General features: G+C 39.6%; 1 protein-coding gene across 3 annotated transcripts in view; it reads right to left on the bottom strand.

Moving 5' to 3' along the window:
• The window catches only part of SPOCK3 (SPARC (osteonectin), cwcv and kazal like domains proteoglycan 3), a 182,322-nt gene extending 163,733 nt beyond the window's left edge, over positions 1 to 18,589 (bottom strand). Inside the window, exons 1-2 of one of the 3 annotated variants that reach the window (XM_061373054.1) lie at positions 18,411 to 18,589; positions 18,139 to 18,312 (exon numbers count right to left, since the gene is read on the bottom strand). In XM_061373054.1, the coding sequence (XP_061229038.1) occupies positions 18,139 to 18,312 (174 nt within the window). In that variant the 5' untranslated portion in view covers positions 18,411 to 18,589. The remainder of the gene's footprint in view (positions 1 to 18,138; positions 18,313 to 18,410) is intronic. The other 2 variants (XM_061373037.1, XM_061373045.1) reach the window with 2 other exon arrangements.
• Positions 18,590 to 20,442: the final 1,853 nt, after the last annotated feature.

The following is a 20,442-nucleotide window of genomic DNA, read 5'->3' as shown; positions in this document are numbered from 1 at the left end:
ACCTGCAAATAACTAACTAGAAAATTAACCCACAGGTTTCGACACAACTGATCTGATATTTACTGGCAGTAGTATTATTTACTTCTGCACAGCGGATCCCTCCACAAATTCTATGTCCTAGATATTTACATTGCATAATAATGAGAAACTTAATCTTCCCACAGTACTAGAAATTTTACTTTGTGAAGTATCAAAGAAATCTTGTATCAAAAAAAACCACAAATGTTTTACACAGCAAAAAAATATTACACACACACCTAGCAGTGTAGAAAAGTGTCAGTCACTGAAGAATTAGGATAAACTTAAATCTGAATAAAACTGAATACTGGTGTTTGTTCCATTAAATTTAGTGTTTAATTTCCCATGCAACTAACACTTACAGATAAAAATTGTTGGTTTTCAATAGAGAAACATGTGTTAAAAAAAAAAGGCAAATGTTTCTTTTAAATGCTATTAAAAAGAAGCTGACCTTAAAAAAGTGGATTTAAAAATACTGTTCTATGAAACCATGTAATCACATCATAATAGTAGTTTAATTGGATAGGTAGACCAATATTTCTCCCAACAAAACATAACAGCAGAGGGTTGTTTGACCACCTCAGAATTAATGCCTGCAAGTTTTGTTTTCTTTCTGCTCTAAAATTAACAGAGTCTGAAATCTGTGTTTTGATATTTAAGAAATTTATTAACCAAAGTACAAACAAGCCAACCAAACTACCCAGTTTTTGAGTATTAAAAGGAATATAAGGCAAAGAATACTTCACTTTCCACATTATTTTTCTCTGAACATAATTGAATGTAGTCATTCATGAAGTCATTACATGCTACTGAGAGGTCTACTAATCATTAGTCAAAGAACAGGGTACAGTTTAAATTTAAAACATACGGGATTTTAGTCAACACAGAAAACTAAAGTTTTAAAACTTTACATACCTTACTTTAAATGACAATGGCAGCAAAACCCTCTTTTGATAGCTAGCAAAACAAATAACTGAAGAACCTTTAAGAAGAAAATACCTTGTAAACTCACGGAAAAGCAACAGAAACTTAAAATTACGAACAGGAAAATTAAATCTAATGCCTGGTAGCTTGTGCAATATTACCTTTGTTACTGCTTCCAATCTCAGGTTTCCTAATCAAGATGTTATGGGAAGTGTTTAGCAAAGGAACAAAGCCCCTAATAACACTGTGGCATGACTTCTCCAATAGAACATACAATGACTCACAAATATTCTCATACAAAATTTCCACTTGTAGGAAGCATCCTTACTCCCCCCCACCCCATTAAATGCCACTTATTTTAAACTAACTTACTTTTATTAAAAAGCTTTATGGGGAAAAAATATTTAATAGGAAATAACTTTCAAGCCCACCAATAATAGTATTATCCATACATAAAGCAAACAAACTCACTTAACTGAAACACAGCCAGTGATTTCAAAGGAAGCCTGCTTGTAAGGCTTATGTTAACCATAGCCCTAAGCTCTTTGCTGGATAGAGCACAGAGCATTCAGGACATGAGAAATTCGAATTCATCGTGCAGAAGTATATACAATCCCAATAGCAAGTACCTAACCATGGCTACCCTGTTAGTAGATTTCACTTTGGAAACCCACTGTCAGAAGCCCTCTAAGATTGATTTAGACCACAGTGATCAGTAGCACTGGACTAAACATAGATCTTTAAATGCTGTATTAACAAGTCAGTCTCTTAGACCATCTCACCACTCATAGTTAAGGATGCAACACACGTGTTTAAACATTAATGATCATGGTGAAAACTGACACATGGCATGCAGTCTTAGTTTTGCCAGATTACTAAGAGATTTAGGGAAATAAGCACTGTGTTTTTCTAGTGTAGCAAAAGACAGGCCTCTAAAAATAAACAAGTCATCTGGTATTTGTAAAAGAATCAGATAAATTTCGTTTCTCCAAACAAGCACATATAGTAGGTTTTCTAGATAGAATAACTAGACATCAATAAAATAAGAAAACTGAGTGTCCAGAAACTTTAGGATATATTATCACAAATTCTGCTGTTCTATTCTCACAAGAAATCATGAAACAATATTCATGCAACTGTAAAACAGTGATTATTTTTTTTAGAACCCTGTGAATTATTCTTAAGCTTTCTCCTTAGAGTGATGATTTAATTGCTGTAAGAAGTGAAACAGAAACAACATAATTTGAACATGAAAATTAAACAAGGAGAGAAACAGTAAATCCAATAACATGCAATAAATCATTCATATTTGTGTTACCTTTTTTAACTTTAAAGAAAGATTATTGCAGGGGGTATTACTATTTTATATTTAACATTGAAAAAGTTCAGAGTATTCTGTTATTCCATAAAACTTGACATATTTTGTCAAACTATTCTTAGAAAAATAGTACATAGTGTTTGAAGACAATTTTAGGATTCTCCCTGTCCTGGAAATCTAGTTGGCAGCAGACATACCAGCCAGTCATTACAAGTAACTGCTCATAACAGCTGAAGCCAAAAATCACTCAGAGAGGCAATGCACAGCTAGAAAACAGTATCAGGTCCTTAAATAACTTTATGCCGTTGAAGTGAAACACTTAACCTCTTCTCAGTCACACATAACTGGATCATTTCTTAAACCTTTTTCCCAGTGAGCAACCTACAGAGTCTTCAGGACATTTTCCCTGCAAAAATTGCCCTGGTTTGTAATAGAAATTAGAGTCATTGTACCTCGTAACTTAATCAGGTTAGGAAAGCTAAAGCCAGGAGAGAATTACAGGTGGCTAGGGACATTAAAGGCAAGAAGAAAAGTTTCTATAGGTACACTGGGGATGAAAGGAAGATAAAGAAAAATATTGGCCCTCTCCAGAAGGCAACAGCAGACCATATCACCCAGGACATGAAGAAGGCTGAGGTACTCAATGACATTTTTGCCTCAGTCTTCAAAAGCAAGAGCTTCAGTGGTCAATGGACCAATGTCCAGCTGGAGACCTGTAACGAGGGGTGTCCCTCAGGGATCGGTGTTGGGACCAGTCTTGCTTAACATCTTCATCGCTGACACGGACAGTGGGACTGAGTGGCCCTCAGCAAGTTTGCTGATGACACCAAGCTGTGTGCTTCGGTTGATATGCCGGAGGGAAGGAATGCCATCCAGAGGGACCTTGACACACTTCTGAGGTGGGCTGATGCCAACCTCATGAAGTTTAACCATGACAAGTGCAAGGTCCTACACCTGGGTCAGAGCAATCCCAGGCACAGCTACAGGTTGGGCAGAGAAGAGATTCAGAGCAGCCCTGCAGAGAAGGACCTGGGGATGTTGGTCGATGAGAAAATGAACATGAGCAGTCAGTGTGCGCTGGATGCCCAGAAAGCCAACTGTATCCTGGGCTGCATCAAAAGGAGTGTGACCAGCAGGTATAAGGAGGTGATCCTGCCCCTCTACTCTGCTCTCGTGAGACCTCACTTGGAGTACTGTGTGCAGTTCTGGTGCCCTCAGCATAAAAAGCACATGGAACTGCTGGAACAAGTCCAGAGGAGGGCCATGAGGATGATCAGGGGACTGGAGCACCTCACGTATGAAGATAGGCTGCAAAAGTTGGGGATGATCAGCCTGCAGAAGAGAAGGTTGCATGAAGACCTCATAGCAGCCTTCCAGTATCTGAAGGGGGGCTACAGGGATGCTGGGGAGGGACTCTTCATTAGGGACTGTAGAGATAGGACAACGGGTAACACGTTAAAACTTAAACAGGGGGAGTTTACATTGGATATAACGAAGAAGCTCTTTACTGTGAGGATAGTGAGGCACTGGAAGGGGTTGCCCAGGGAAGTTGTGAATGCCCCATCTCTGGCAGTGTTCAAGGCCAGGTTGGACAGAGCCTTGGGTGGAATGGTTTAGTGTGAGGTGTCCCTCCCCGTGGCAGGGGGGTTGGAACTAGATGATCTCAGGGTCCTTTCCAACCCTAACTGTTCTATGATTCTATGATTCTAAATCCTTCTTTAAGAAACTTAAGCTTGCAATATGCAAGAAGGAAGACTTTAGATTCATACAGTCTACCATCAGAAAGTGGCCTAGAAGCAGAAAAATACTCTACTAGTCAGAGAAAAATATTTCCACTCTGAATTCTCTCACTCAAAGTTTAATTCTCAAATGGAATTTTTTTTTTTTTTTCCAAATTCATGGTATAAGTAATGATAAGATCTGGAATTCTGATCTGATTAATACCCAATTTTTGTCACATTAGATAAGTTCTATTTCTGATACAACTAAACTGAGCCGCTTTCTACTAATCTACATTCAAAGATAGCAGGGAGTTACAGTTTCCAAGGACTGGTGCTGTTGATTTTCATTTCCAGAGTTTATAGTCTCATGCATTTAACTGATTAAAACAGAAGAGACCTTGAATATCTAGACCCAGGCTGAAGGAGTGCTCTGTTCTTTTCTAGTTCCTTCACACCACATACATAAAAATAATTTCTGCCAGCACAAAGAACACACAAAAATTACTGGTTGTGGTCTGGAGCCTTTGAGCAAGGACACTGCCACTGAAATGTTTATGTGAATGACCAGGGATTTGAACCTGGTGTAAAGGCTGCATAGAAAGGGACATTTATCAGGAAGACCAGTATCAAAGAAATCTCCATACAAACAATCTATATGCTGAAAATTCCTGTAGCTCACAAAATGGCGATACAATTCTGACTTTCATTTTATCATTGTTTCCAATTTTCTGGAGAATCTGTAACAGGGAAGTGACGCAAAATGTTTTGGCTTTAAAGAAAATACTTAAATCTCTGTGCTGCCTAGGCAGAGGAGGGAAGTAAAGAACAGTTTGACTGATTTCTGTATAAAGATGAGGACAAATACGTATGTTGGAAACATCAAGTGACCCAGTAATGTTGTAAGAACATAAAGCTTAGGCAGGTATAACAGAACTTCGGAACTCTGAAGACAAGCAAAGTAAGCAGGATATACCATAATAAGAACAGAAAATAAACTACAGACTTAAAAAAAGTTAACTTGAGTTATACTATGGTATCTTAATCCAGATTTTTATTTGCTCCACATACCTAGTTTATTGGCATACAGAAGTTTCCTTATGTGAGATTCTGATACAGAAAGAAATATATACTTGTAAAATCAAGATAAAGCACTGCCTGCAGATTTATGCCTTACTTTGGATATTTAAGAATCACTATACTAGATGATCCATCTAATCCAGCATCAGATCCCAGGGAGAAAGAAAAAAAAATCCAGTTTTAAATAAAAGAAACAAATACTAGGTAAAATCCATCCCAATGCTCAGCTTTGCCATAAACTCTTATAATTTCCTACAGAATTAAGTCGTGCAGCAGATGCTTTAATACCTCCATAAAATATATTATTCAGCTTTAGTTTTTAATAGTATTATCTATATAAATGGGCTTTGTGATACAGGATGAAAATCTTGTCTCATAATATCATAATATTGTCTTGCTATGCTCTGTACATCATTTTATGCTGGTCTGATTTTCTTTTTTTATAATTTAATAATTGCCACCCTCCCATTTAATTGAATCTTTGTTTCAAAGTGCAACATGGGATTTGGCTACAGGGGAAAGCAGAGTGTATCATACAATATGCGATTTATTGTAGAAGCATGGCACATAAGGCAGCATAGAGGCACCTAACTACAACTCCATGAAGCAATGTAGCAAATGAATCACAGATTATAAATACGCAAACTGAAATCCTCTCAGAAGAATTAACCAAAATGAAATATTTTATATTCAGGTCAGTGAAACTGAAAGACTGTTTTCTACCCTCACCTCAAAGAAAGGCAGGGGGGAAGCAGTATAAAAAATAAGTAACAACTTACACAGGAAAATATTTCATTTTAAAAGAAAAATAAAATCCCCAATCAAATCCAGTAGCTTAAGGGAAAAAAACAAAATGTTTTCATTGTTCTCCAAGCAGTAGCAACAAGTTAAGAATTCGAAGAAAAAAAGAAAAAAGGGGAAAAAAAACAACCACACAACAATCTTAACATGTATTCTACTTTAAATCACTAGATAGGATTTTCTAATGAAAAGAAGTCATCATATGTATGACTTGGTTTGTTCTCCAATTCAAGCTTGGTTTCTTTCCATTTTTCACAGAAGCAAAATACATTCAGAAATCCGTTTTGTAGGCCTAATGTTCAAATCATGATTTTAAGTAAGTAGACTGGCATAATTAAATATTTACTCCATATCTCATAAACACCAGTTTTACTGGTGTTTACATATTCTCAGTAACCTCGATTAGACAAGAGTCCATGCAAACTGGACTGAGATCCCATCTACTACAACATTATCCCAGTGAAATCCTCAATGAAGGTTTGATAAAGAGGTGGCGGAAAAGCATTTCACTTCCTTCATAACTACTTAAAAATACACTATTTGAAAGAACCCTATAACATTTCAGGCACTACAGGGTTAGATGACTACACATCACTGAGGTTTTTCAAATTATATGATAGTAATTAATTCAGCATTATGAAGATTTTTTTCCTCTTTCCCTTTTTCCTTCTTTTTCCTTTATTCAAGCACTTTTCTTTATAAATGCCAGCATAAAATGGTAAATCACAACGTCTTTTGTTTCATCCCTATGCTTGATTACCCTTGGCAGTTTTTTTGGTCTAATGAGCAAGCTGTTTGGCTAAAGCCACCTAAGTTAAGCAACTGAAAAATTCAGTTGTCAAATCTGGAGAGCTTGATTTTCAAGCTTTTGTTTTATCGCAGTATAAGTAAATTATGAAGATTGACATATTTTAAATAAGTTTCATAAATAATGAGCATAATTTTATAGCTACAGAAATTTCAGCTTCAACTAGAACATTTATTCAATAAAATATTTTCTGATAAAACCAAGCAACAGTACAATCTCTATATGTGGGAATTAAGCATTTGCAAATCATTAACTTTTACCTGCACTAGATTAAAGATTTTAGAGCAGATCTACTGAAAAAACAGTATTATGCAGATAATAATAAAATTTACTATTTATTATTCTAATTAAAGTTTGACAGTAACTTGCAACATTTTAAGAAAAAAGTTTCATAGCATTCATGCTGCTGAACAGTCCAACTATATATAAAATAGATTGGAAAGTCACAGTCCAACTCTTTGTAAAAAAATTCTGAAGATTCCCTTACTTTAGAACCAAAGGAATACCAGGTTGACAAGAAAGATTTCTTTTTCTTTTTTAAAATTTAAACTATGTAGATACTATCCCATTTTACAACCAGATGAGCACTGTATTATTCTAACTTCAGGTTTGCTTCTCAGAATGATTTTGCAAATTGTATTAAAACATTTTTATACCTTGTCCTAGCTTTCTGGGGGGAAAGGGGAATTCAACACATTTTCTTGAAAATCAGTAGATGCTTGCAGTCATACTTGTCTTATGTAATACTTAAAGGGAAGTAAAAAATTAGGTATTTTTTCCAACCGATAAACTGAACTACAATAAACAACTGCCCACACATGAGACAGGAATTCAGAATTATTTTATTCTGTACACCATAAACATTGTTAAACCAATGTCACACTCAGTATATAACCCAAAATGATCTGCAACCAATGGGATATCAAAATCTGATGGTAAGATAACATCTGCAGACATCATGAGGTTGGACGTGTGAAATACTTGTAAGACTCTATAAGCTGTTGCAATGCTCCCCAGCATGAGGGATGGATGAAGTAAAATCTCTGTAAATTGTTTTAAATAGTTGAGATATCAGCCTGTGCACAAGTGTGTGCATGCACTCAGACATGCATGTGGCATGCATTCATAATTATAAAAAACACAAGAGCTCGACCTTTTAACATCCTAAACATCAAATACTAACATTAGCGCCTAAAAATCTTCTACGCAAAAAATGTTACTGAATTGTGTTCAACCTAAAGAAGCTATACGACAATTCAAATCTAGAAAATTTGGGGGAAAAAGAGGAAAAGTGAGTTTAATGTTGTTGTGGTTTAAAACCAGTCAGGCAGCTCATTCACTCACTCCCCCCCTTTCTTGCCCTCCCCTACTCCCAGAGGGACGGAGAGGAGAATCAAAAAGAATGCAACTCCCACGGGTTGAGATAAGAACAGTTTAGTAACTAACGTATAACACAAATCACTACTGCTACCACCAATAATAGTAATGATAAAGGAAATAAGAAGGGAAGAGAATACAACACCCCAGCACCAGCCAACTGATAACTTGCCCTCCCAGCCCGACCAAGCACTGAACAATACCTCCTCCAACCCCACAGTCCCTAGCCCTTCCAGGTAACTCTCAAGTTACATCCTGGGCATGACATGCTGTGGTATGGAATGGAATACTTCTTTGGTCAGTTTGGGCCAGGTGTATAACTAAACATCTCAACAGCTTAGAAGCAAAATGCTGTATTTATTAAGATTTAGAAAAACAAATATGCACTTAAGTGCGTTTTAAGCTCATTCATGTAAGGAATATTGTACACTACTTGCCATATGCTGCGCCCTTTGCTGACTTTGGAAAATACAAATCTACTGAGCTCTTCATGTTCATGCTTTTCAATTCTGGTTGTTGGAAACAAGACTGCCTAACTAATCCTTAGTATGTTTTAAAAACTACACTCCAGATTAAGATAAAAAAATATGTATCTCAGTGAACACCTTAATGGTAATTCAGAAGCCATTTCTTCATCTTCTTTAGGCTGTGAATTGGTTTGTACTCCAGTATCATTTGTGATTTTTTTTTTTTGCATAAAAGTAATCAGTAACTACTACTGACAATACATTTAAAAAAAAATGCTATGAAGGTGGCAAAATGGAATTCCTTTTAAACAGCAAAGAAAGGTGAACCAAGCACTAGCCATTGTCATACCTGGAGCAAAGAAGGGAGCACTCCCAGATTACTTTGAATGTAAATAGTATTCTTCCTTGTTCTGCTCAGAACATAAATTTGTCGCCTAGATCACAGGGGAATATTGCAGCTAATTAACTCCCTCGCACTGCAGGCCTCAGAGATCAAAATCTTTACCGTAATCAGTGCAAGAAGCACCCAGTACAGCCTCCTGAAACGCCTTTGCCCAACTAGAATTTTCGGGTTTAATACAATCTGTCACAGTAAATGTTAATGAGCCACTATACATAGGCAAGTATATTATCAAATCCAATGTTGTATTTTGGCCCTAAACTTGATTAATACAAAGAGTTCTCTGTCTCACATGGGTATCCTAAATCTGACCAAACTGGTGGATCAATTTGCAAGTCCAGAGGAGGGCCACAAAGATCATCAGAGGGCTGGAGCACCTTTCCTGTTAATACAGAATTGCGCTTGTTCAGCCTGGCGAAGAGAAGGCTCATGGGAGACCTTACAGCAGCTAGAGAGGTACTTTATACAAGAACGTAGTGACAGGACAAGGGGTTTACCTTCCAGCTGAAAGATGGTAGATTTAATTAGATATTAAGAAGTTCTTTAACTGTGAGGGTGGTGAGGCACTGGAACAGGTTGCCCAAAGAGGCTGTGGATGCCCCGTCCTTGGAAACTTTGAAGGTCAAGTTGAAGCAACATGGTCTAGTGGAAGGTGGCAAGGGTGTTAGAACTTTTAAGATCCCTTCCTACAACAAACCATTCTACAGTTCTATGATTCTATGAACTACTCTTCTGCAAAAGGCTGGGAGGGCACTTTACACAGTGAATTCCTGAAATAGCTGCTTTATACACCAACTCACTGATTTTGCTTTTAAGAATCATTGTTCCTGTTTTCTGCTGAAGTGATACTTCAGTCACCAACACAACCACCTCCAAATCCTTAAAAATACCTGCATCAGTAATACATACCCCACAGCCTGCATATTAATAACTTTATTTTAATAAATAGCAGCTAAAACACAGGTCATTTTCCATACTCCTTGGTATATACTTCTGAGGAAGTTCTGTACTTCTTATTGCTATGCTACACAGATCTAATAACTGGAGTGAATTTTGTCATCAGTGCAAGCTCAAAAATGTCAAACGAGCTTGCTTTCAGCTGCATGCAGGCCCCAGTGTAAGTGCACTACATAAAATTATTTGATGACTTGCAGACTTTTTCAGAGATGCTGAACAAGCTACAAACCAAGTGCCTCCTTTGAGCCAATGATTACACATCACTTGAAAAAGTAAAACGGTTCATAAGAATTTTCTGAAGAGAAGTGTCAAGCACTGGATAGCCTTTAATAACAACATATTGAGACAATCTCTAGAAGTGGCAAAATACCAAAAAGTTTGGATGATTTACATCTTTTAAACCCATTCTTTTCGTGTGTTCCCTTAAAGCAGTCACTTGTGAGATAACAACAGAGCAGTGAAATTACATCCTCACTGTAATGTGAAAGGTTTGTCATGGGTTTGAATTTCATACCGGCTCTGTGTCCTGTCCAAGACTGCTACCTGACACTGCACCACCTTTCTTAGATAAATGTCCTTAGGTAAATGTTCAACAGTAGCAACAGTAGCAGTCATTTTTCTCCTTCTTACTAGCTGGTGTAGTGCTGTGGTTTTGACTTTCAGCCTGCAAACAGCACTGATAACACCGATGGTTTCAGTTCTTGCTCAGTAATGTTTACTCTGACCAAGGACTTTGTGATTCTCATGCTCTGCCAGGAAGGAGGGGAAGCTGGGAGGAAGCAGAGACAGGACACCTGACCCAAACTAGCCAAAGGGGTGTTCCATACCATGGTACATCATGCCCAGGATGTAGAACTGAGGACAGTTACCCAGAAGAGCTAGATCACTGCCGGGGTCAGGCTGGGTATCAGTCAGTGGGTGGTGAGATATTGTATTGTCTTCCCTTGTTATTTCCCTTATCATTATTATTGGTGGTAGCAGTAGTGGTTTGTGTTATACCTTAGTTACTGGACTGTTCTTATCTCAACCTGTGGGAGTTACATTCTTTCGATTCTGCTCCCCATCCCTCCGGAAGCAGGGCAGGGGGAGAGCGAGTGAGCGGCTGCGTGGTTCTGGCTTGCCGGCTGGGCTTAAACCATGACAGTAAATCATTAATTCCTACAATAGATTTTGCTACTGTAATCTATCAGTGTGGAATGAGGTGAAATTACAAAGCAAAAGCAAAAAATCATTAAAAAAAAAAAAGAAGACAAAACTCTTTCACGTAACTAAAGAATATTCACCTTTGGTAAGGATACTCAGTGAAGCTTTGATCACTGATATTACTAGCCACAGACTTCTCTTACAGAAATTAAACTTAAAAAAAAACCCATGAAAATTACAAGAACTTTTCATAAAACATAGTTTGTTACCATTTACTACCATTGCCTCCATAGTATTTATTTCTAAGGCAAACAAGACAGATTTTTAAAACTCAGAACTGTCAAACTGAGACTTAACACCAGATACAGAAAGAGCAGCGTTTCATCTGTGGTTACTAACACACTCAAATATGTCAGATTAAGACAAATATATAACAGGAAAAATACCACTGCAAAATTAATGTTGATTTTTAAGAAGGACTACATTAGAAAAATAGCCACAAAGAAAAACTGAAGCTATCTTACTAACAAGCACTTTTCATGTACTGATCGGAAAAAGAAACATTTCAGCTAGAATAAAGGTTTCTTTTTGCTTGAAAACTTAGGATTTACTCTAAGGCTAGGTACAAAAAAAAATAAGCAACTGTTCAAAGATCTCCTTTATTTCATTCAGCATATCTTGGGAGGGATGGACCAGCATTGAAGGGGAAGGACAAACGACACAACACATAACTATACGAATTTCAGTGCCTATTTAAAGGAGTTATGCTTGAAAACTGGCCAACATTCGCAAACATATTAAGCAGAGTTATTATTCCTCCCTTCTGCAGCTAGTTCCTTTAAATGCTTCAGTGATTATGAAGTAACAGAGATGGAGAAGAAAGCAAAAAGAATTGATGGTGTAAGTCTGAAAATATATTCTAATTATGCCATTGTTATTCTAATTATTCCATTGTTTCCTATGTTCAGCTTCCCCTCATAATATACCTATTGCTTCAGACTTCTTTCTGATTGTAAAACAGTCTATGCTGTTTCTGTTACTGTTACCATCTATTAGTGTATTACAAAGCTATTTATACTACACTGTAATAAGCACAGATGGCTAGAGTCAATTCCAATAAGATTTAACGATAAGACAAGAGAAGCCTGGGTATCCATATCCCCTAAACAACCTACAGCAAATAAAATAAGAGATTATTCTTTGGAGAAAGGAGCTAAAGATAAGACGAAACAATGTTATCAGCTTTACTTTAGATTATGAGGGCAATCTAAGGAAAAGCACATTACAGTTTACTTAACTCCTAAACGTCAGCTATATAAGGAGCTTCTAAGCTAACACCTTCTAAGAGACAGCTAAGAGTTCTATGTTAGCAATAGTTTGAGATTAGCAGACTCTGGCTCTGCAGACAAAAAATACCATTAGAAATAAGCAGCACAACCAGACCAGAGGAATGTAACCATGTGAAAGAAAAACGAAATCCATACTTGAGAACAAACTAAAAGCAAATATAAAAATCAGAAGCCTTTTTCTATAATACAAAAAAAAAAAAAAAAAAAAATTAAAAAATCAAGATCTTCATTACTCCTTCCTGTTATAATTTGACATGCTCAGTTTATAAGTGCTGAACAATTAAATAGCTTCTTAAATTTCCTTAATTAAAATTAATGCAAATTCCTAATATTTTCCTATTATTTCACAGTTTAAAAAACAGTTCTTTACTCTCTATTAGTTTAATTTCATAGGCAGAAATTAGAGGTGTAGGTACAAAATACTCATTCTCGGATGACATCTAGGATGACATATAGGAGTCAGATCTCCTAGGTTTCAGGTTTTTTCCTCTTTCAGCATATTAATAAAACTAAGATCATACAAACAGAGTCATGAAAAAAGAGAAAGACTGATGCCACTTTAGAATAACCGATAACAAGTTTCAAGCAACAAACTGGCACGTGGCAAATAGATTCAATGACCTCATTAAAAAATTAACTTATTAGAAAGTTCTTGCTTTAACTTAGGCTCAGGACAACATAACGAAGAATTTATCTTTCCTGTTCTGCAATTCCATTTTTTCCTGATGTCCTAATCATGATTTTCTATCAAAACACATATACGTAGTAAAACAGCTGCCCTACCCACTAACAAGGAAAGAGGTAGTTTTACTTGCCCTAAATCATAAAAAGTACAGGACAAATGAACCTATTTTCACAGTTACCGAGTTAAGATTAGTGAGGAGAGACTGATGAGTGTTCTTAAATACCAACTTCCAAAGTACATTCATGATCCTCCATAAACTACGAGGGATTCTAGTACAATGCAATAGACTTGTTGAACGCAAGTTCTTCTCCTGTTCAAACGAGGTTATCGGTATTCTACTCTGGAAACGTGAAAGCCTTCCAAATATTCACATGGTGATTTTGCAAAATTAAGTGCAAAAAACTTGTGAGGAATCCTTTCTAAAACAGCCTTTTGCTTTCTTACATGGACAATCACGAAGTTGTGTGGATGTACAGCTGGGCAGAGATGCTCTGCTCACAATAGTATAGAAACACCAGGCATATAGTTGGTGGGGAGCTTAATTGGGAGTCTGGGGGGGGACAGAGTGCTTCTTCTTGGGAAGCCTCAAACCTCTAAACAGATAAAAGAATTATTAATACTGGCAATTGCTGAATCGGTATGGAGACCTAGTATTTGATTCAACTCCTTTCCAAACAGAAAGGTTTAGATTTCAACTAATGTTGAAAAAACATATTCTTTAAATATCTTCAGAAGACCCATCTGGGAGGCCAACACGAGCTGCCCAGACTTGCCAAATTTTAGAAGGTAATGCATTGCCTTCATAGTCAATGTGAGAACACTTCATACAGAGGCAGAGAAAAAGGTAGTATTACCAGCACAAACTTCCCCTTCATAGTTAATAGTTTATAAGGTCTGTTACTTTAATTATTTTTCTACTTTCTTTACCTTTAATGACTATATTAATACGGTAGGACGATAGTAACGCTATGGTATGATGCAAAGTGATCCCACTTATCAACTGACTGTATTATTTTGTAACAGTACTATGCCATAGCCTGGTTGTGCAGTCCATTTACATACTAAAATATGCTCCACTACAAAGTTCCCGATGCATCTTAAATTTGCAAATAAAGGAATTGCTAAATTCTGATCTCTTTGAAAAGGAAAAGTAAAAACCACTAACAAGCAAGTTAGGTTATAAATAACTCTCATTAAGCGACATGTTAAATTTACCATATAAAATACATTATACAATCTTTTTAATGAATAGAAATGAACAGGACTCAATTTCCAAATATATATTTAAAAAAAATAGTGTTATATATAACAAATCTATTGTCTTTTGTTCTAGAATTTAAAATAATACCATTACTTGTAATCAAGTAATAAAGAGTAAAAAATTATCCCTATATTCTGGGTTTCTCCACAGATTTATAGTATTATGAGTAATGAAGGTTTGATACGTGAGATTTAGGACGTACTAAGCAGAAGAGTATAAATGCAATGCCATTACCCAACAACATTTTTAAAAGGGATAATATTCATTTTAGTACGACTCAGATTCATATCTACTTTTACTAAATGTCTGGTGCAACCACCATAGACTAGACCATCAGCACAAAGCTCTATAAATAAAATAAAATATGAATGAAGAAGATTCCCGTAACTTAGCATCTACTGAAGAATCTCAGCTCTCAAGCATGGAAGTAAATAAAGGATATGTACACATGGACTAGGACACAGAATCACAGAATAGTTAGGGTTGGAAAGGACCTTAAGATCATCAAGATTCAACCCCCCTGCCATGGGCAGGGACAGCTCACACTAAACCATGTCACCCAAGGCTCTGTCCAACCTGGCCTTGAACACCACCAGGGATGGAGCATTCACAGCTTCCTTGGGCATGACACCACTGCTGAAGCAGCCTAAGCAGGCTGCTTGAAGGACCTTAATAAACACATCAGCTCTGAGACTTAGTTTAGTGATAGGCATGAGCTGCAACTACTCACCAACTACACTGCAGCAGCACTAAGACTGCGTTAAGAATTCTTCCTCCCCAGTTACTGTAGGCAAAAAGTAAACATATCCTTGTATATAACCCAAAATGTTTGATTCACATAAAAATTGAGGTAGTTGATATTTTACATATGAAAAATACAATTTCCCTTCCCCCGACCTTTAAGGCAGGAAGTCTCCCATTTCTTAATAAAGAGCTCATTCCCAATTTTTGCACAAGAAAAAGATATGAGAAAATAGCCCCTAACACACACCCAGCTTCTCACTGCTCTGCATGAAGGCACAGTTCTTCCCTAGACTTATTTCATTATTTTCAACAGATTTGTCAAAATGATCAAGATCTTTCAAGAGAATTGAAGAAACAGCTACAGTTTTGCCTGTACAAAGTACTGAAAAGATCTTAGTTAACACTATCGTGCTAATAAAACCTTTACAGGCAAATCTGACATTTTAGAGGGTATTAAGACAGCTAGGTTTGGGTTTTCTGAGTTTGTTTGGGAGAGGGAGAGTTGGGGAGTAAGTTTCTTTGGGAGGGGGTGGTTTTGCTTGTTTTTAATAGAAGATCATAGCTTGGTTTATTAGGTTTTGTAAGGGTTCATTTCTGAATGACTATGTTCCTACTCACTGTGATCTAAAACTCTAAGAAACTGAGCCAATGAGCCAGAAGTCAGGGTCATTATCTTTCACATTAATCAGTCCTGTCAGTTAAGTCTTAAGTTAAGCCTTTAAATACTTCTTTTCACACTAGATTTCTAGCTCACCCTAGGAGTAGGATATTTAAAGCCTAGAAAGATACACTGCTCTCCAGTCAAAGAAGTAAATTACAAGCATAGGCCTTGCATACCTTTATTTTGATCTAACTCTGCAAGACTGTTATTCCTACATATGTTTAAAATTCAGTTGTGCTGTTCCTTTAACAGGAGGCAACATCTGAATCACTAATTAAATTGCTAATCAGTTTCAAAACCAACAAATTAGTCGCACAAGTAAATTTACCAATTATATAAAACTGAAGGATGTTAAAAGAACTTCTCCACCATGTTATATTTAAGGATGGTAATTGATCAGTGCTTCTTACAAGTAAGATACTTTTCTAATGCGTTTCTGTGCAGGTAGATTAACTCATAATTTTAAATACCTTTTTTTTTTTTTTTTTACAATTATACCTCGTGAATTACTGAAAGCCATCCATGCTTTTAAAGCAAAGTCTTGTGAAGCATTAGAACCATTCAGCAAATATTCCAGATGAAGTACCAATCAATAGGATATAAGCAGTCTACACAAGAAATAAAAGCATATTCCTCACTGAAGTACCAGCCTTAGAAAACTTCAAACAGGGTAAAAATAAATACGCCAGTGTATTTGCAAATTGCCTCAGAAGAATCAGTATGCAGTACTTCCTCTGTGCAGTCACTCTTAAAATCCTTGGGGACACCTACTTGTCACAGAATAAATTATCTGGCTAATATCCAATATTACAGTATATGTCATTGGGCACCCAGGAGACAGGCATTAAAGAGCACTTAGCTTCTTCAGCCTTGCAGGGTAGTCCTTACGTAAATGACTTTGACCAATTACAAAACATAACTGATGTACTTATTTTGGAGTTTTCTACCAGCAGCCTTTCATCCTAAAACATTTATACAGCACAGAGTATTTATTTTTTTTGTCCAAAATCACAGATCCCAAAGTACAGTACACTAAACAGGTTGTTAGGGTTGGGGTTTTTTTAACATGAACATAATTTCTTAAGATATTTAAACGAAACAAAAATATCTGAACACCGATTTTGGTGTTCTCAAGCATCAAAGCTATGCTCATTAATAAAACTACTGGGGAAGCAAGTTCTCCCACAACTCTAACAATAGCTTTCTTTCCTAGTTACTTAACATAAATAGACAAGTTTGCATCCCACATGCAATATATACAGAAAGCTAGAAAATACATGCATCACAAGCATGCTACAGCTCTCAGAATAATAAAAGAGACTTCTTGGAGACATTTACTTCAGTTCGCTATAGCAAACCACAGCCACCAACAAGCTGCAGCACAAGAAACCTGTTGACTCTGAAGTTGCAAACCAAATCAGTGCTTTACACCAACACAAAGAAATCCAGTAAACAACAGGGTAAAGCTGACCAAAATTTATTTTGCAAGCTTGGAATTTAGGTTTTTTAACGTGATGCCAAAGGAAGCCAGATACTGGTCACTCAAGGAAAACTCCTTCCAGTGAAAGAAACGTGAAGGACTTGCGAAAATCGACTGGGCTTTACTGAACTTGCAACAGACCACGAATTGAGCGCAAAAGGGAGGCACTCTGGAGGACGAGGGCCACCTTTCAGTAGCAGGTTTCGTAACTGACAAGGATTCGGGTCAGACTGGGTCTGGCGTTCACTCACTCCGTGCGTGGCGCTCCGGACGCACCATTCATCTATACGACTTAACGCCTTACTTAGCAAGATTCCCTTCCACGACCCGCGCTCCGACCACCCCACAGGCCCCCGTCCCTCAGCACTCCAACAGCGGCCAGGTGAGGCCGGGCAGCCCCGTCCGGTGCACACTCCAGGTGCCTGGGGCTCTGCCCTGCCATGCCCAGCGGCCACGGGGCGAGCCCCTATTTCCCCCGCTGCGCTCGGCTTCAGCGGGGAGCAGGGCCGGCAGAGGGGGCAGGAGTGTCCCCATCGCAGCCCTTCCCGCAGCCACCGCGGATCGGGAAACGAGAAGGAAGAACAAATGCAACTGCCCCCCACACACACCTCAGCCGCCTTTTAACGGCTGGCGACCCGCAAGGCAAGAGGCAGCTCCCGTTCCCCAGCTCTCTGTGCCCTAGAGGTGCTGGCTGGGCGCGGGGCACACCGGGCGGTCCTCGCCGCGCAGCGGCGGCAGCGCACCGGGAACTGCCCTGTGGGACCTCCCTCGTCCTGCCGAGGCGCCGCGGGGAATTAAGAACTGAAACCCGGGGAGATGGGGGGAAGTTAAGGTGCACCCCCGAACCTGGCTGCCCGAAGGATGCTCTCAGAGAACGGAACCCGCCCGCCGCCACATGAGCGGGCGGGCGCGGCTGACGGCCGGCAGGGTGCAAGGGGCGAACTTACGTCTCGGAATTTGTTCCACTGCCCGACCTCCTTGTCGTACTGCGAGATGGTCGTGAGCCATTGTTTATCGTCCAGAAAATTGCCGCTGTCCGGTCTGCCCCCGGCCGCCGCCGCCAGCACCGGGCTGCACCAGGCTGCTGCACACACGCACACCAAGGCTACTACCTTGAGCATCTGGGCGAGAGGAGACACGAGGACGGTGGTTACCCACACCACAGCTGAACCCCTGCGGAGGGACCGGGACAGTCGCCCGCAGCAGACCCCTCGCCCACCTTGAAGGGGACAAGGGCTGCGGAAGCAGAAGTAGAGGAAGGGGCGGCCGCCCAGCCCGTCACCTTGCTGCCAGCCCCGCACCCTCGCTCCTCGCCGCGGCCGGAAAGGCGGCCCGCTCCCTCCCCACACGCGCCGCCGTCTGCAGCCCCGCGCCTCGCGCTCCGCCCGCCCCTCGGCCCGCCCCGCTCCGCCCCCGTGCCGCTCCGCGCGCGCCGCCGCCGGGGACGCCGCGCCCGGGGCTAACGGCCTGCTGGTGGGGCTGTGTGCTGAGGTGAGCGGCGCCGGGCAGAGCCGAGCCGCGGCCGCTGCCCCTCCCGCTGCCGCCGGCGACAGCCGCGAATTGGACGCCGCCGCCGTCGCTCCCATCATGGTCCCAGCAGGAGCCCCGCTGTGCAGCCCGCACCTCCAGGTTGGGGTGGAAACCGCTGAACTGACCTCCAGCGGTGCGAGCGCCTCGTACCCCAAGCTAAGCCTGCGGGAGTCTGAGGCGGAGACAGCCGCTAAGAACTCCCAGTGATTTCGAGATAAAACTTGATGTACCTTAGGGGAAGGGAGACGCACAAGCTCTCCCATCACCACAGGGAGATTTAGATATATCCTGGCATTGTAATGCTGCCTGTGTTACTCCCTTTTGTAGTGATCATGCACTCCCTTCCCCTCTTCCTGGCTGTCTTTTAAAATGCAGCTGTATAGTAACTCAGAGCCCTCAGTGACATCCAGTTACTTTCTCAAATTAGTTAAACTTAATTTAGAAATGAGCAAGGTGCAGAAACAGTTCAATTACCTTTCCGGCACAGCTGACTCAATATTTAATTTGAAATTCCGTCTGCTATCCTGTTGACCTAAATCATCTAATTTTGTAATGTTAGCTTTATTCCCTAGACTTGAGTGACATTCTGCCTTTTAGGTTTGCATTGGCTGCATGTCACAAAGTTTTGATAGCAAGGGACTGCACGGTTGACCTCTGTGGAAAGGGGTTCAGGGCTGCCCCAAGTGCTAATTCCTGCCAGCTCCGGAGTCAAGCAAGGCTGGTGGTGCCTCTGTGAAAGCATAGCTAATAAAGGGCAGAAAATTCTGTGTGGAGAGAGGAGATGGGAACAAGAACAAGAAACGAAGGAACACCAAGGTCGGAGAGAGAAGGAGGAGGTGGAGGAGATGCCCCATGGCAGAGCACTGCAGCCCCTGGAAGACCCACACAAATGGATGTACCCAAAGGATCTGTGGTGATCACACATGGGAGAACATTTTCCTAAAGGACTGCGACTCATGCAGAAGCCACGCCAGAGCAGAGCAAAGCATAAGAAGGAAAGAGCAGTGAATTAAAAGCGTTACATACTGACTGTACACCTCCACCTCCCCCAGTTCCCCCTGTGCTGTTCGGGAAGAAGAGTCTGGAATGACGTGGAGCCTGGGAAAGTGGGAAGAAAAGGTGTTGGTTTAGAATGTGTCTTCTTATTTCCCACTACCCAAATTAGCAATTACATTTTTAACTAGCAATAAACTAATCTTCTCTAAGTCAAGTCTGTTTTGTTTCCAAGAGTAACTGTTAAGCGATATCCCTGATTTTATCTTAACCCATGAGTTTTTTCATTCCAGTTCTTCCTGTTTTCTCCCTCTGCCCTACTGGGGGGGCTGCAAGCAACTGAGTGGAAGTTTGGTTGTTGGCCAAGGTTAATCCCCTACAGGGCTGCCAAATATGTTAAGAGAACACTAAACTTCTAGTGCGATATCTGAATGTATTTTTCACGGTAAAAACTGGGAGTTACTTTCAGACTTTAAACAAGGGCCAAGTCCATCAAGAGATTTTCAGATATGATAAGCAATGTCACTTCATGCAAAAAAGAGAAGTGAATATGAGATTGTGACTGATCTTAGCAAGTTTTAAGTTTGGTCATAAGCTGTAACTACAGACAGATAGTAAAGAAGGAATTAAATCCACTAACCTGCATCTTACACTAAATAATACATGTCCTTTTGTTCCTAAACCTGTATCACTAAAATCAATGAGAATCTTGTCACCAGTCTGACATA

Source organism: Neopsephotus bourkii, unplaced genomic scaffold (assembly GCF_033783945.1).
Source record: "Neopsephotus bourkii isolate Nb327-2 ecotype Australia unplaced genomic scaffold, CSIRO-AGI_Nbou_v1 NB_168, whole genome shotgun sequence".
NCBI classification, from domain to species: Eukaryota; Metazoa; Chordata; class Aves; order Psittaciformes; family Psittacidae; genus Neopsephotus; species Neopsephotus bourkii.
Note: the sequence above shows the minus strand (reverse complement) of the source record. Positions and strands in the feature narration are given on the sequence as shown.